A 16,201-nucleotide genomic window follows, 5' to 3' on the forward strand; every position below is an offset into this window, starting at 1 on the left:
TTGTGATTACTGAATGAGTTCATTTGTGGGAAAGAGTTCAGAACAGTGCTTGGTACACAGTCAAACATCATATTATTTGAACGACTATTAACTATTACATGTTATTTTGGTAACATTTTAAACAAACAAACAAACAAAAAAACCCCAATACTGAGCATTGGCAGACTAGACCTCTACAGGTTGATCTTACATTTTCTCCCATTTTTAGATGAGAGAATAAATGGAGACAAGTATTCATTTGAAAACTCCTGTAGTAATATTTAGGTTTAATATTCATTGGACAATACTGATATGAAAATGAATCATCATTAGAAAGATACTTTTAAATTATTAAAACTCACTGATAAGAATTTATCAACAATTAAAATAATTCTCAGAAAGAATACTTTAGCAGACATTATAACAATTTTTCTCCCAAGTATTAAGTTGCAATTTAGTGAGGAAACATAATAAGAAATGTTCAATACATTAAAGAAAATGATATTAAGAGGAAAAATATCAGAGAAGAATAGCTTATTACTTGTTATTTATCCTTAACTGAATAGCAAAGATACAAGCATTGAGACAGGTACTTTTTAACATATTTAAAAGCAGATTTGGTACAATTTTTAAAAAATTTTTATCAGAACTCCTGCTAAAGCAAAGTTAAAATTCCAATTCGCCTAGCTCCAATTCACTTCTAGGTCCTGTGCAATTAATATTTCTGGTCTCATGAAGTTATGTGGGGTGCTTGAGCTCACAGCACTCTAGTGTTTTCAAAATACAACAACGGAATGAATGTCATATTTCTGAATATTTCTCCAAACCTGGTGTCTTCTCTGAACATTGGACCATTTGGCAATCCATTTAATTGCCTCAAACACTGAAGCAAGAAGTTGCATGTCACGGATTTTGAATTCACCCTCTCTATACCCAATTTGATAGAAGGCAAATCTCAACAGCATGTTCATTTTGGAGAACTTTTTCAATATCCTACTTATTCCTTTACTGACCCAAGTTTGTATCTTCAGGTTTTCAAAGGGGTAGTGAAAAAGTTTTAAAGTGAACTGTGACTCTTCTCACCACTAGATGGCAGAAGGTGACCATGAACTGTCAAGAGATAGCTGATTACACTGGCAGAGATGCTGGATGCCTCTGTGACCAGAGGGCAAGCCCGGACACCTACCTCATCCATTGAAGACTTTTTACAGTCATCATCATCATCGTCATCGTCACTCTCCGTGTCAGCTTCCCCTGTCAAATTTCAATAACAGATCATGAAGTAAACAAACATTTACAGGTTTGAAGCACACATGCCATGTGTATTACCAAAAATTTCCTTAAAAATTGGCCTTCTATGGTTTGTTTTATAATGATTCTTTTGGATATTTACATTTTATTAATCATGAGAATTATACTAACATTTTGAATATGGAATTTTTGGTAAGTTTGTTTTGAGAATACCATTTGAAATTCATAAACTCTATAAAAAGTGCTAAACATTTTAAACTATCTTAAAAAACATGACATCACACACAGTTTCTGATGGCATTTATGTCCTATCTTGATGTATGCATTCCCTTTGAGGGCCTGGATCACTCTAAAACAGATAAACTATCACTTTCCATCTTTTTTTCAACCCCAGCTCTTCAATGTGCTCCGTGACCTTGGCCTGTGCTCCGTGACCTTGCAGTTTGGCCTGTGCTCCGTGACCTTGCAGTTACTTTCCCAAGGCCATAGAGGCCCTCACATAAGAAAGGAAGGGGATAGGGGCTGGTGTACCACACCTGACCATACCACCACTCTAAGGTCCAACTGTATCCTATGATTTGCCTGCAGGCTTATTTGATGAATGCATCCTTGGATGTGACTTGGAAAATGAGGAAATCCTGTTTAAGAGGGTAGGTAGGATAAACTAAGTAAATATTTAAATCATTCTGCATTATAGAAATGTATCTCAGCTTCACATGTAGCCAATACACAGTCGTTTCCAATGGCTTGTTTTTCTCTCTGAAGATTGGATGGATGATTCTGCCAGGTTAAATAATATCACCAGTGCTCTGCCTTTCAGTGGCCTGAGGTGACCTCTGAAAATGGTTTCTTATTCACTTGACCCAGATAACCCCACAAAATAATGCAAATCAAGAGGTTCACATCTTGGTGGTCACTTTAAGAACACTCGTGAACCTGCCCAGACCATCAAGGGTATGCATATTGGAAAAGCCACCAAGTGTCTGCAGGATGTCACTTTACAGAAGCCATCTGTGCCATTCTGTCATTACAATGGCATGCCCAGGCCACAAGCAGTGGGGCTGGACATAGGGTCGGTGGTCCCCCAAAAAGTGCTGAATTTTTGCCGCACATGCTTAACAATGCAGAGGGATGCTGCATGTAAGGCTGTAGACATACACTCTCTGGTCATTGAGCACATACAGGTGAACAAGTTCCCAAGATGCAGCACCGAGCTCCCTGGCGGGTTAACCCACAGGAGCACCCCCTGCCTCACGAAGAGGATCCTACTGCAATAGAGCAGCCTGTTCTTAAACCAGAAGAGAACGCTGCACAGAAGAAAAAGATATCCCAGAAGAAACTGAAAAGGCACACACATATGGCCTAGGAGTAAGTTGAATACAAAATAAATGCTAGTGAAAGCTTAAAAAATACTCTCACTACTAGGAGGCACTACATTCTTCCACATCTCTGGGCTCCCATCAGACCCAGGAATAACAGTTATGTAAATAGAGTCCCAAGTAAAATGTAAAGAAGGCATAGTTTTAAGTTGGTTGACTACATCAGTGCAATAGCATGATGGCACCCATAGATGGCAATATTGGCTCAACAATGAGGCATCTGGCATGGCCAGTCCCTCCTGCCTTAAGTTCGCTGCCATACCCAAGCTATATAAAGGACAGTACCCACAGCACTGTCTTCCAAGAAGCTTAGAACTGTTTTCATTTGGCTGATGAAGTTGAATTGATTACCGAATGATTGCAGTGAGAAAAACCTTCATGAACTATCTTTAGAGGAAAAAGATTTTTTGGCTCCAGCAAGCCTTATTTATGGCTCATTTATCAAAGCAAGCCACATACAGCCACTTTAGGATGCTTATGTTGTGTTAGTTAATAAGGTAAGTCCATTATATTTTACATGGAAAACATATTCTATTAAAGACACATTCTTTTAGGAGGATAACACTTTTTTTTTTCCTAGTCAAATTTGTTGCCTCAAGCAACTATGCTTTGTTTTTTAATCAGAGAGGGGATTCTTTTTTGTCAACTAATTTAAAAAGTTGATTGACAGCCTTCTGCACAGTGCTGCATGGGGCACAATATAGCAGACATTCCAAATACTCCATCAGGTCAGGATTTGGTTGCATCGGGGAAGAGAGGATTTGTCTTCTTTTGCTCAATGAGCAGGGACCTGATTTTTCCCTTATGTCTTTGGAGGAACCTTGGAGGAATCTTATTGAACCATGGGGAAAAAAAATCTTATTTTACCCTAGTTTTTTAATATATGTATACTAGCTGAATCCTGGAAGAGGCACCTGGCCAACCATGGCCATGAGAAGTAAATTAGTTCTGAAATGAGAACCATTTCGTGATTCTCAAGTTCCTTGAGTTCACAATATCAAGAATATCTATAAACCAAATTTGGTAAATTAGCAGTCCTCCTTATTCAGGGGCCTACCTGCACATTACAATGTCCAAAAATTTCCACCGGAATAAATAGAGATTGCTCAACAGACTATGGGGCTAATTTAGGAACCACCGAATTACTAACAGATTGTTGCTCTTTCTCTGTATTAAGCAATAATGTTCGGTGCCTGTGAAAATCACTATCTGTGTATGCATCCAGTGCATAAGAGGCAGAGAGCTAGTAGTGAGGAAGGCAGGTGGAAGCCAAGCACCCATATCCAAAGAAGACAAGGGTTACTGGCCAGCACCAGGGAATGGAACTGTGCTGGGGAATAGGTGGTCTGTTAATAACTTGCATTCCAAAACTTCAAATAGAACATTCTTACTGAGAACAAAAGCTGTTTTTGAAAAAAGAGTCAGACTTGTGTAATAAGTTTGAAATAAATATTCAAGAACTTAAAAAAAAACTTTCAAAGAATTACATCATGTCTGTTGATAAGGATTTTTATCTAAAGAAAAGGAATGGACAATTGGCATGGAAAATTAGAAGAAAAGATAAATCAGAGAGTTGGCCAACATTCTTTTTTTTCCTGATTGCCATTGAGTTTATATTTTAATTTTTAAAAATTATTTTAAAATATATTAATTGCCATAGGTGAGTATACAGAGAAGCCTAGGTATCATATATATAGTTATTTAGTGCATAAGAATTTAAGCAATTCTTAAACTCATGGGGCACAATATAGCAGTCATTTGGAGTTGATATATAGTCATTTAGTGCAACGAATTTAACCAACATAAACCTGCCTTAGTGACTAGTACTCTGATCAAGAAACAAAATATGACCAGAAGCTTCCTTGGGTTCCTCCCAGTCACTTCCTCACCAATGCTGACTTCCAATGACACAGGTCAGTCCTGCCTGATTTGGTACTTTATATAAATGGAATTGTGCCATACTTTTTAAAATTTGACTTTTCTTGCTCAACATTATATTTCTGAGATTCATTCATATAATTGTGAGCAGTTGTAGCTCATAATTGCCCCATATTATCCCACGATGTGAATGTAGCTGGATGTGTTTCTCTGCTGGTGAGCGCTTGGCTGGTTTTCTGTGTGTGTGGCTGTGCTGAATAATGCTGCTCTAAGCACTTCCTGTCCCTGTTCCTTGGTGAACATTTAGACGCACTTCTCTTGGGCTCAGACCTTGGGGCAGAATTCCTGGGGCATGGGGTTGCCTACAGTCAGCTTTCAGAGATACTGCCCAACAGTTTTCCAATGACAGTTAAACATTTCATTGAAGAACTTCCTAGATTCAAGCCTAAAGTTCCCTCCACTTGCCCACCCTCTAACCAGGATACACTTTTCAGATTGCCAAGGTTATTTTAACTAAACTTGGAAAATAAATTAGACTAAATCAAATAATTTAGAGAGAATGGATGACCACTTAGAGTTCTTTTCTCATCAATGATGAAAATCTTCTTCAAATTAAATAAAAAGAATTATTAATGTTAAGCATCACCTAGTAGCTTTGATAGATAACTTTGCTCTTTCACATTTTAATAGAGCTCTTTAAAATAGGGGTATACTGAATTGCCCAAAAGTTTTCAGCATCATCAATGAGAATGCAGGTGCAATGAACATCTTGTGCCAGTCGTATAATTCATGACAAGGAATCCCTGCCCTACAGAAGCTTAAAACCATGAGGTCATTCCAAAGGTTATCTGGCTTCTGTGGCAGCCAGAATCATGGCCTCCCCAAAATGTCCATGGCCTGTGACTATGTCCTATGTCCTGGATTATCCATTTGGGTCTGCTGTAAAGTCATGAGTTATTCAAAACAGCAGACCTTTCTTGGCTGTGGTCAGAGGCAGATGACAGAAGGGTCAATGAGAAGCTGCATTGCTGGCTTTGATGCTGAAGGAATGGGGCCATTAGCCAATGAATGTGGGTGGCCTCTGAAAGTTGGAAAAAGCATGGACTAGGATTTCCTAGACTCTCTAGAAAAGAATGCAGCCCTGAAACCACCTGCAGGTTAGCCCAGTGACACCACATGGACCTTCTGACCGGGGGATAAGACATGTGTGTAGTTTTATGCCACCTAGTTATAGCAGCAAAAGAAAGCCAGCAACGTTTAGATTGGAGCCAAAATAGAAATGTAAGAAGTATTCCTAGCTGGTTTTAGAGGAGCAATTCTGAAACCCATGCATAAAGGGAGACAGAGAACCCGCCTTCCCCCAGCCCCTCGCCTGCCAGCCCTGGGGCCCCCAGCCCCTCACCGGCTCCAGGAGACGAGGGCTCAAACACACTGGAGGAGTCGCTGCACGTGTTGGAGGCTTGTTCTGAGAGTTTCTTTTTGCTGCTTCCTTCTGACGACTTGTGTGACTTCTTCTTATTTTTCACCAAAATTTTGTACATTAAATCATTAGGGCTTGGAAGAGGAACTCCAGACTCCAACTATTTTTTAAAAGAAAGAACAATCTTGAAAATCCCTTTTTCTTTCCGACCCTCTCCCCAAGCCTCAAGACAGCTCTGGATTCCAAGAGCTTCCAGCTTATCCTCTGCTCCGGATAAGATAAGATGAAGATAAACTAAGTGTGTGCTGAGCGGGGCTGGCTCAGAACTCTTGGCTTCTTCACACAGAAGGCACATTATAATTACCGTTGTTATTTTCACCCAGAGAATCCACATGCATCAGATCACGAAAATACACTAGTACCTTTGGTGTGCGAACACGAAGTTCCATGAGTTTCCATAGGACCCTATATATCCAACCGCTTTGATTTAGGACAGAGAAGAAGGCCTGGCCTGGATTGTCCAAGGAGGAAGCCAGTTAGAATGTGGTGCCTGCCAGGAAGAGCCGGGAAAGACAGCCACGAGCTCCCAGGCCAGCCCGTAGAACCCACTTTTCAGTGCAGTGTAAAAACAGCAAAGGCCCCTTCCTGGTGCCAGGTAGTTAAGCTGCAGCTTCCTTGGCATCGGCAGAAGCAGAGCGGGTGGCTTCGGATTCCCTTGCCACCCTGAGATACAAGCCACCCTTGTTTGCAAGGCTTCCTTCCCGTGTTTCAAGCTTGCACCTCTAGTGGGAAAATCAATCCCCCCTGAGAGGGTTGTTAGATGCTGCATCAGAAGCACCTGTGTAAGTCCCGAGAGGCGTTATTTTTAGAAACTCCCATAAACTCCTATGTTCTTTGCTTTCAATGAGCCCGGGCACTGGTATGAAAAATCGTGGGGAGACTTGGAGAGAGGCTGGAAAAGGGAAGAGCTACCTGAGGCTGTTTCTGCTGCCTCCCCTCCCAAAGCAGGGGTGTTACCATGGCTACAGGACGCCTGAGTTCTACCACACCAAGAGGCACGTGCTGGGAAGTGAGCAGCAGCCAGCAGGGACAGGCCTAGATGTCCCTGTGCCACCTTCAAGGTCCCGTTTTGCCAACCATTTTCTCTCAAAGGGTTGTGATGTGGTTCCTGGGAGGTGATCGGTACCCTGTCCCCTCAGACTGCCTCTGTGGGCTGCTGTTGCCTGTGGGAACCCTGCAGTCCTGAGTGGGTCCCGTCTGGCAGCAAGGCAGAGGGAGGGAGACAGTGACAGAGGAAGACAATGGTTGTCTCCCACTTTCAGTGGCACACACTACCCCTCTCAAAAGGTTCATTTTCAAGGACATAATCTTACCAAGAAAGGTAAACGTGAAAGGCATGTAAGGAATTAACCCCCTACCTTCACTCATAAATAATGCATGCGTTCCTTCAGGGGTAAACATCAAAAATACTTACTGGGTATTTTTCCAGGGGCTCCATGAGAAGGGCATCCCCAAAGATCAGCCGGCAATACTCTGCCATCTTGGCCTGCTGCTTAGGGCTGTGCGAGAGGAGAGAGAAGGAGGCTTACTACGAGAGGCTTTGCAGGAAGACTTACTGTGTTATTAACTACAGAAGGAGGCAATGCCCTTTCTGGATCCGAGTTTATCATTCAAAATCCCTTGTTTCCTACCCTGCCCTCTGAGAATCTGAATACCACACTCCAGTGGTATTCTCGAATGTCCCAGAGTTAGGGACTCAGGCCCTTTGGTTTAATTTCCAGATTCCAAGTCAAATGCAAGAAACTTGGGAGTGGAATTTGTTCATGATTTCATGTGAATTCTTAGGTGAAATTTGTTCAACCAGCAGAGAGACCTAGTCTGCAAAGGAGGTTTATAAGGAGGTAACGGAGGAGAGAGAGGAAAGGAGGGATTTGGACAGAGAGGAAGGAGAGAGGGAGAGAAGGAGAGAAGGAGAGAATATATCTCAAAATGTAGAAGAAAAGGGCAGATGGGCAGAAGTCTTGGGAAGGTCCTAGAGGAAAGACAAAAGCAGCAGGCACCTTGGAGAAAGGTGTCTGCAGCTCTTATGTGCATAGTAGGGAAGCAAAGGTCTGTCAGCCTGACTATGTGCTGCAGGCATCTGGTCTGATGAAGACTCCAGGCTCTCCACCATTCCTAATGTGTAATGGAGAGGAAAATAACTACTCCTGGAAAGGGACAGTGCTGCTGAAAAGATGAAGTAATGGATGCAAACGCCTTTCAACATTAAAGACCAGGGCAAAGGAAAGATGATTGCAGTCAGATTAGACAACTTGCGAGCCTGCAAACATAGAAACACCATTCCTATGAGGGAACATCCGCAGTCTTTCAATACACCTGCTTCCTTTGACTTTTCGCAAAGCAATAACATTTTTCTCATTCTGTAGAATGTTAAGTATCATTACAAAGGCATCCAATTCCATCGGGTTTTGTGGACTGTGATTTTGATCTACAGGCTGCCAAACTTGATTTCCAACAGTCCCCTCTACGTGCTGCGACGTGAATACCTTTAGCAGAACTGGGGCCGAAGCAAGGAGAAGTAAGTGATAAAAAGCCTTCTTTATACAATTGCAGTTGATTTTAAATGTGATTATTTTCCTTCCCTCTTGGAAGACATGACTATTAAGCCTGGATCATGGATTGCATTTTCCTGGAAGGGGGGTAACTTACGGGGTTCAAATCATATTGCAATGGTCCACAGGGAAAAGCACTCCATATGCTCCCCCCTTTGTAAAAAAGCATGTATGTTGGGGTTCAAGTGAGTTTTCTGGGGTCCAAATATGAACCCAAATATGGAACTGCAGGGAGAGGCAATGAAGAGATTAACAGAACTTGCAAATCCCTACGTAGCAGCCTCCCAACGTCTCAACCTGCCTTTCTGGAGGCATATGAGCTTGACTGCATGGCCAGGCAGCCATGAGCATATACTGTGGCGTTCCTCAGCAGTTTCACAGACAGGAAAACTTCTAGTCAGAGCAGCTGTCCTGAAAATAACTGGGGGTGCAATGTCTGAGAAGTTGGGGAGCAAGCAGAGACGCGGCCCATCTGGCAGGCAGCCCGGGAATTCTCAGTAAAGACTCTTTTGCTCAAAGGATAACTGACCCAGTGGCTCAACCAAGCCAGCCAGCTCTGTGCCTATAGCTCAAGTACATCCATCTGTGCGGGGCCCGCACGGTCCAGATTACACAAAAGAAACTGTCCAGATCCTTCATTTCACTTTCATAGAATGAAGCTACTAAACGTCACAGAGCTTTGCTACCCAACTGTGGTCCAGGTCCAGCAGCATCCACAGGCCCTGGAGCTGGTTAGAAATGCAGGCTCAAGGCCTTCAAGGCAGATTCTGAATCAGAACCTCTGAGGAAGCACGGCTCAAGGTCTGTGTCTCAACAAGGCTTCTAGATCATTCTGAAGCACGCTCAAGTTTAAACCAGCTTTGATTGCCCTAGCCAATTTGGCTCAGTGGTTGGAGCATCAGCCTGCGGAATGAAGGGTCCTGGGTTTGATTCCTGGTCAAGGACATGTACCTTGCTTGCAGACTTGATCCCCAGGAGTGATTGAGGCATGTGTGGGAGTAATTGATGTATCTCTCTCACATCACTGTTTTTCTCTCTCTATTTCTCCCTCTCCCTTCCACTCTGTCTAAAAATCAATTGTGAGGATTAATTTAAAAAAAAAACAAAAACAAAAAAAACACCTTCAATATTATGATTGATTAAAAAAAGTCAACAGGTGCTGAAGTAGATGATTTTTTTTCTTGAGTTTTGGTATTTGGAGCTCCAAGTTCCTTTGATCAGAGACCTGAAGGGAAAAGGGTTTTTCAGCCGAATGCCCAGTTTTCAGGATTTCTCGGGGAACAGTACTCTCACCAGCAGAGGGAGATGTTCCAGGTGTCCCATTGCAGGTGACCGGCAGACTTCTGTGCTCTGTCCAACAATCCTCCAGCCCAGAGAAGGGATTTTCTGGAGCAAAATCTTACACCTGATTCCACTAGAGTCACCAGAAGCTGTTAAAGCTGCAGGGGGGCAGGCTTAGTCTCCAGTCCCCTGACTCACTCACTACGCTAGGGGTGGAGGCCTGAAACAGGCATTTGTAACTTGTCTGTAGGTAATTCCAAGGCAGGTGGTTAACAGGCTTTGATGCTTAGAGCAGAGAGCTTAGATGTCACTCAAATCATTGGAGGTCTTAAGAAAATGAGGGTTAGAAGTCAGAGTTTGGGGTGGGGCCTGAGACTGCATTTCAATCAAGCTCCCAGTGATGACTACGGTGCTGGTCCATGGATCGACCACACTTTGTACAGCAAAGATCTGCGTCTGACCTAGACTTTTTACACATCTGCCTCAAAACCAACAGAGATGGGAGAACAAGAGATAGGTATCCAAGAAAAAAGCAAAGCGCCCTATCTGGTAACCAGGCAATCACGCTCTCCACAAGTGCACCTGACAGGAAACTGAAGCACAACAGAGGGCAAACTGAATAGAAAAAGCCCGTGGAAAACAAACCAGCTTTAATTGCGGGTCAGAACTGCAGGAATAGCATTGAGTGTATCAACAGTGGCTACCATGGAGATGAAGTAAAAGGAAAACATCCACATATACATTTTTGAGCTTCAGATCATAGCAGGAACATCTAGACGTATTAAAGTACCTGCAGTGTTTTAATCAAGTGTAGGCACCTGGCAAAGTGGTCAGCTTTCTGACCGAGAAACATGCCTCATTTCATGGGCTCAATCCTCCAAGTTGAACCAAACCAGCCCCTTCTCTATAGATGAGGCATCCGCAGTGCATGGAAATGAAAATCCCGGGCCAAATCTCCCACCATCCCTGGCTGAACCACGGCTAGATGCTACTTCATTAGATTTCAGTGTTGGATTCTTATTGTGAAAGAGCTAGTTCACAAATTAGGTGGAGCGTGGGAGTTAACTAGGACTTTTCCAAGTCTTCTTTCTAGAAATCTGAAGTCAGGAGCAGGGGTGTGGCTCAGGAATCTACATTTTATGCGTTTCTGAAGGTAGCAGGTGAACAAAGGATAAGTTGCCAGCAACTGGTGGCGGATTCCCCTCCATCATCCATGAATAGGTGAGTGCAGATATTTGGATAGAAAACCAGGATATTCTGTGTTTTGTTTTTCCCAGTAAGTTGGGATAGGAGCTGGGACCAGAGGTCCAAGCCTGGCACTTGCTTATCTGCAGGAGGGTAACATAGTTCACGAGAGGCAGCAAACAGACTTCAGACGTCTTTGGTGAGTGTGTCCCTGGGTCTCTGTGTTGAGAAGGATTCTGAGGTTACGTCTGGTTTAGTGGGGACTCGTGCTGCAGCTGATGAATGATGTCTGGCTCCCAGTACAGCGACGAGGTGAGGTGGCCCATGTGTCAAGCAGAGGGTTTTACCAGCAAAGGGAAAGCTTATCAGATTTCTCAGGGTGTGTGACAGTCCTCATAGGAAAGGACTGTGTTTGAGCGATTTTGATTTGTGCAGCTCAAGGACAACAGGATTATGAAGCAAACAACCTCCTCCCACAATAGAAGTCAGTATCCTTGTATTTCACGGCCATTAGATTATCTCAGTGGTTGGAGATAAACAGCAGGACATCCAGAGGTTGTTTTCCTGTTTTCTTTTGTTACTCATGAATTATTCATAAACTTTTAATAGCTAAATTTCTCATGTTTTAAACCAGAGAGAACAGTATTATGGCACTATCATTTTTGCTTTGGTGTGCAACATAGGCTTAGCGTTCATGCCCAGTTTTGGCTCTCCGTGTGACGGTTGTTAAGAGATGGCAAAAATGACCTGTGGTTAAGGGTGCAACTGTATAAATGTGAACATTTGCAGACAGGTGCCTTATGGATGCTCTCGTGGTCTTCATTTGATGTTTTCAAGGTTCATGAACCTCTGCTTAGATGTGGGGATTGTGGTGCTTAAACCCATGTTTGAAGCCAGACTAGCTGAATTAGAATTCCAGCTCTGCCATGGTTTAGCTCTGTGGCTGGCAAACTGCGGCTCGAGAGCCACATGCGGCTCTTTGGCCCCTTGAGTGTGGCTCTTCCACAAAATACCACGGCCTGGGCGAGTCTATTTTGAAGAAGTGGCTTTAGAGTAGGGGTGTCGAACTCAATCAGAGAAGGGGCCAAAATCTAAAATCCAGCCTAAATCGCGGGCCAAATGGTTTACTGAACAGTCATAAACTGACAATGTCATAAACTGACAGCGGAGTGCAGTGATGACAGCGCAGTGTGGGCCACATTGCAAGGCCTGGCGGGCTGGATTTGGCCCGCGGGCCTTGTGTTTGACACATGTGCTTTAGAGGAAGTTTAAGTTTAAAAAATTTGTCTCTAAAAATATTGTACTGTTGATATTTGGCTCTGTTGACTAATAAGTTTGCCGACCACTGGTTTAGCTGAACGGCCTTGGGAAAGTTATTCTCTTTGGGACTCAGTTTCTTCATCTGTCAAATAGTGATAATTATAATAATGATATATATTTGTAAAAGCACCTGGATTTGTGGTGAGGGTTAATCGAGCTTATGCCTGGAACCCTGCTCAGGACATCATAAATCTTGGCTGTTATTATGTGTGTGGTGGTTTTTGTTAATGATATCTCTCTGGCTACCTTATGGGAGAACTCAATGTAGTGGGTGTGATCATTAAGAATGGATTTGTACATTTTGTAAACAGCTTTTCATTTTGTCTAATTTACATAGAAACATTTCTTGAAGAAAATAAAGGTGCTAGGTGTAGAGATATTTTTTCCACAAAGGAAATAACCATCAACAAGTCTTGGGGACTACAGTACCGGGAGAAAGATGCTAAAGCACTGGGAGAACCCGTTACAAATGGGTGGGCAGAGATCAGAGAACGCTCCAGGGAAGTCACCTGTAAATCAGAGCTGTTGCAGCAAATGAGGTAAGAAATGCAGCAACTGAAGGGGCACTGCTCCCTTTTGTTAAACCAGAAAGAGCAATGTAAGGGAATAACGCATTTTCTCTTCAATCGACCTGTAGGAGCGTTAAAAAATTATGGACCCAACCATTACATCATCCATTGAGTGACTGTTTCCTAATGAGACAGAATCATGAGCTGGTAAATGTAACACAGGTTTCCCGAGGGCAAACCAGAAGGTCTCTCGCCCTAAACACATTAACAGATGATCACATTTAACTACTTAGGAATTCCTGAAGCTGAGATTTGCTCATGACCAACCTGCTTCCCTAAGACTTAGTGAGTGAGCATGTGTGGGAATTAGTTGGGCAGAACAAATCAGTGACCTGGAAAGAACTTTCAGTGAACAGGGAGAAAGGACCTTATGACCAGGTTAGGACAGGTGCTGTTGGCTGGTAGAGAAAACTGGCGCAGGTCATTGGAATGAAAGAGGACGACTTCCCAAAGGCTGGTTTGAGCTGAAACCGGTTTGGCTCAGTGGATAGAGCGTCGGTCTGCAGGCTGAAAGGGCCAGGTTTGATTCGGGTCAAGGGCATGTATATTGGTTGCAGGGCACATCCCTGGTAGGGGGTGTGCAGGAGGCGGCTGGTCAATGTTTCTCTCTCATCGACGTTTCTAGCTCTCTATCCCTCTCCCTTCCTCTCTGTGGAAAATCAATAAAATATATTAAGAAAAAAAAAAAAAGGCTGGTTTGAGCCATGATGGCCTCTCCATCATCTTTAGATGTTAATTCCATGGTCAAGAATTTCAATTGCTTGAATTTTGATTCAATACAGATTAGACTTTTTCATTTTGAAGCTCTTTAAGTTGAGTGCATGATAAACTAATACCCATGTATTTGAAATAAACATGTCTTATGCTGGTCCTCTGTAATAAATGAATATAAAACATAGTAAAGTGAAAACTGCCTTTTCTTTGTGTGCTCTCAGCAATAAGTGCAGGCTATTTTGAAATAGGAAGATGTTTGCCAATATTAACAAACAGGGGACACCAATGGGAAGAGAATAGAGGGAACATCTGGGGGTCTGAGTTCTATATAAGTGCAAAGTGGCAGAATAGAATCTACAGCTGTCCCTGCACCAGCTCCCCTGTGTATGAAACTCTCCATTGTGGTATGGCTAAACTGACCATCAATTTGCATGCAACAGAAGGAGCTAATGGAGGAGGATCTATTCCTTTGTAATAGAAAATTGTACTATGTAAGGCAATGTGCTCCATTGCCTTGTAAGAATCCTACTATGGCATGAAAATAGATTTCGTAAATCCAGTGGATTATGTTAACATACATGAGATTTAAATGAATGAATTCTATCTCACACAGATGAAAACATGCCACCTAATATAAAACATATCAAAGAAAACCATTAATAATGTCAGTAACCTTACATCAGATGAACAATTATTAAACATGCCCTATTTGGGAAAAAGACTTCCTGTTACATGTGTTAAATACTTACGAGTCCACGTGATTCTCAAATGAAAGGAGAATTGGAAAAGGTGAAGTCTTAAATGCACACTCAGCAATTGCTTCTATCACTTCCTAAAAAATGAGAAGACATGTATGTTCACTATACCAGAATTTTTAAGTGTATATTTTTCATTGGGGTTATACTCATTAATACAGTTTTAGTTTCCCTTTGTAAAAGAGTATCAAATGGCTTGAAATGTCCAGAAGGGATTGTGAAGGCTGCTGCATTTTAAATTTTCTGACTCTTAAGTTAGCAAGAAAAAAAAACAAAACACAACAAACCCAAAAAAACTATTTTGGTGGAGGAGAATGTTTCTATTTGCTCATTACATCTACTTTGTTTTTTTAATGATAATAATAATTAAAAAAAAAAAACCTGTTATCATATTGCAAAAAATTTGAACAAAAGAAGGCAAATATTTTCACCCTTAAATTCACCCCTTGAACCAAACTACTGTTGGTTATATACAGTTGGTTTTTTATATTTGCATAACTTAGGTTTAATTATACTCTATTTCTATTTTTTTAACATTTTTATGAATTATCATTCACCCATTTAAAGTATACAATGACATGATTTTTAGTATGTTCACAGAGTTGTGCACCCATCATCCCAATCTAAGTTAGGACATTGTTATTACCCCCAAAAGAAATCTATTACAATTAGCAGTCACTCCCCATTTCTTCACCCTCTCCCCATACACCCAGCCCTAGGCAACCACTATTCTACTTCAGTCTCCACAGATATGCCTATTCCAAACACTTCATATAAAAGGAATCACATATATGTGTCCTGCATCTTTCAGTTAGGATGCTTTCATTTATCCAGGCTGTAACATGTATCAGTTCTTCATTGCTCAATCTGTATTTCTTTTTAAGCTTCAATATCTGTATAAAATTCTAGGAAGTAGCAGTATCATAATTGATTTAACCATTACTCATTTGTGGGACCAACATTTTAAGAGCTATCATTCAAATAAGTCTACAAAGAACATCTTCATTTTTTTTTTTTTCACTAGTAGTTTGAATTATTCTGGGAATGAATTCTCAGAAGGGGAATTATTGAATCAAAGAATATGAATACTTTTAAAGTCTTCTGTGTTTCTCCAAATTACTTTTCATCTTCAATTGCCCAGAGCAAGGTATGAAGGACCAGCTTTCAATGCATATGCACCAGCTTTCGGCATTACTTTTTAAAAATATTTTTATCACGGAACTGGTATTAAAGTGGGATCTCACTTATTTTTTAATTATGTTGCTCTCAATACTACTGTGATTTTACCTACTCACATGTTTGTTTTTTAGCTGCATTTGTTCTTTTCATATTCTCTTTTCAAGTGGGGATTTCCACTCTCACTCCTTATGGCTGGGCCTTTTCACTATCTCTTCTACTTTCCTTTATATTCAAGCCAGAAAGCTATTTCCCTGGCCCCAGACTATAAATAAGACTTTCTAATTCTGTACTACATTTGCATATATCCTCTGAGAAGCTTGTGCCTGCATGGAGCAAAATAATTGCTCACACCATTTCCTAGAAGTGAATTCACAGATTGCCTTTCATACATGATCAGTTTAACTTTTATGATAGTCAATGCCATAAAAAATAACTGCACTATAAATAGCAAGCTACACAAACGTTTTAAATTCTTTATTTGATTTATTTGAGCCCAGGCCTGGGATTCAAACACACTGGTGTTTTAGTCCTACTTCTTTGCTTTCCAAGCTGTGTGACCTTGGGAACAATCACTTAATGCCTCTGTGTATTGCTTTACTCATCTGTAAAGTGGGTGTGACAAGCTTCCCTCATCAAGTCTGTGGTGAAAGTGCAGCAAGAGAAGCTGGAGAACCCAGCT

At 41.6% G+C, this 16,201-nt stretch overlaps 1 protein-coding gene across 2 annotated transcripts in view; it reads right to left on the minus strand.

Annotated features, from left to right (window-relative positions):
• PLCB1 (phospholipase C beta 1) overlaps window positions 1-16,201 on the minus strand; it is a 609,995-nt gene that overhangs the window by 116,164 nt on the left and 477,630 nt on the right. For both annotated transcript variants that reach the window (XM_084887439.1, XM_084887438.1), the window contains exons 12-15: window positions 14,338-14,420; window positions 7,382-7,466; window positions 5,890-6,067; window positions 1,166-1,233 (exon numbers count right to left, since the gene is read on the minus strand). In XM_084887439.1, coding sequence (XP_084743565.1) covers window positions 1,166-1,233; window positions 5,890-6,067; window positions 7,382-7,466; window positions 14,338-14,420 — 414 coding nt within the window. The remainder of the gene's footprint in view (window positions 1-1,165; window positions 1,234-5,889; window positions 6,068-7,381; window positions 7,467-14,337; window positions 14,421-16,201) is intronic.

This window comes from Pipistrellus hanaki (genome assembly GCF_964339955.1).
Source record: "Pipistrellus hanaki genome assembly, chromosome: 6".
Lineage (NCBI taxonomy): Eukaryota > Metazoa > Chordata > Mammalia > Chiroptera > Vespertilionidae > Pipistrellus > Pipistrellus hanaki.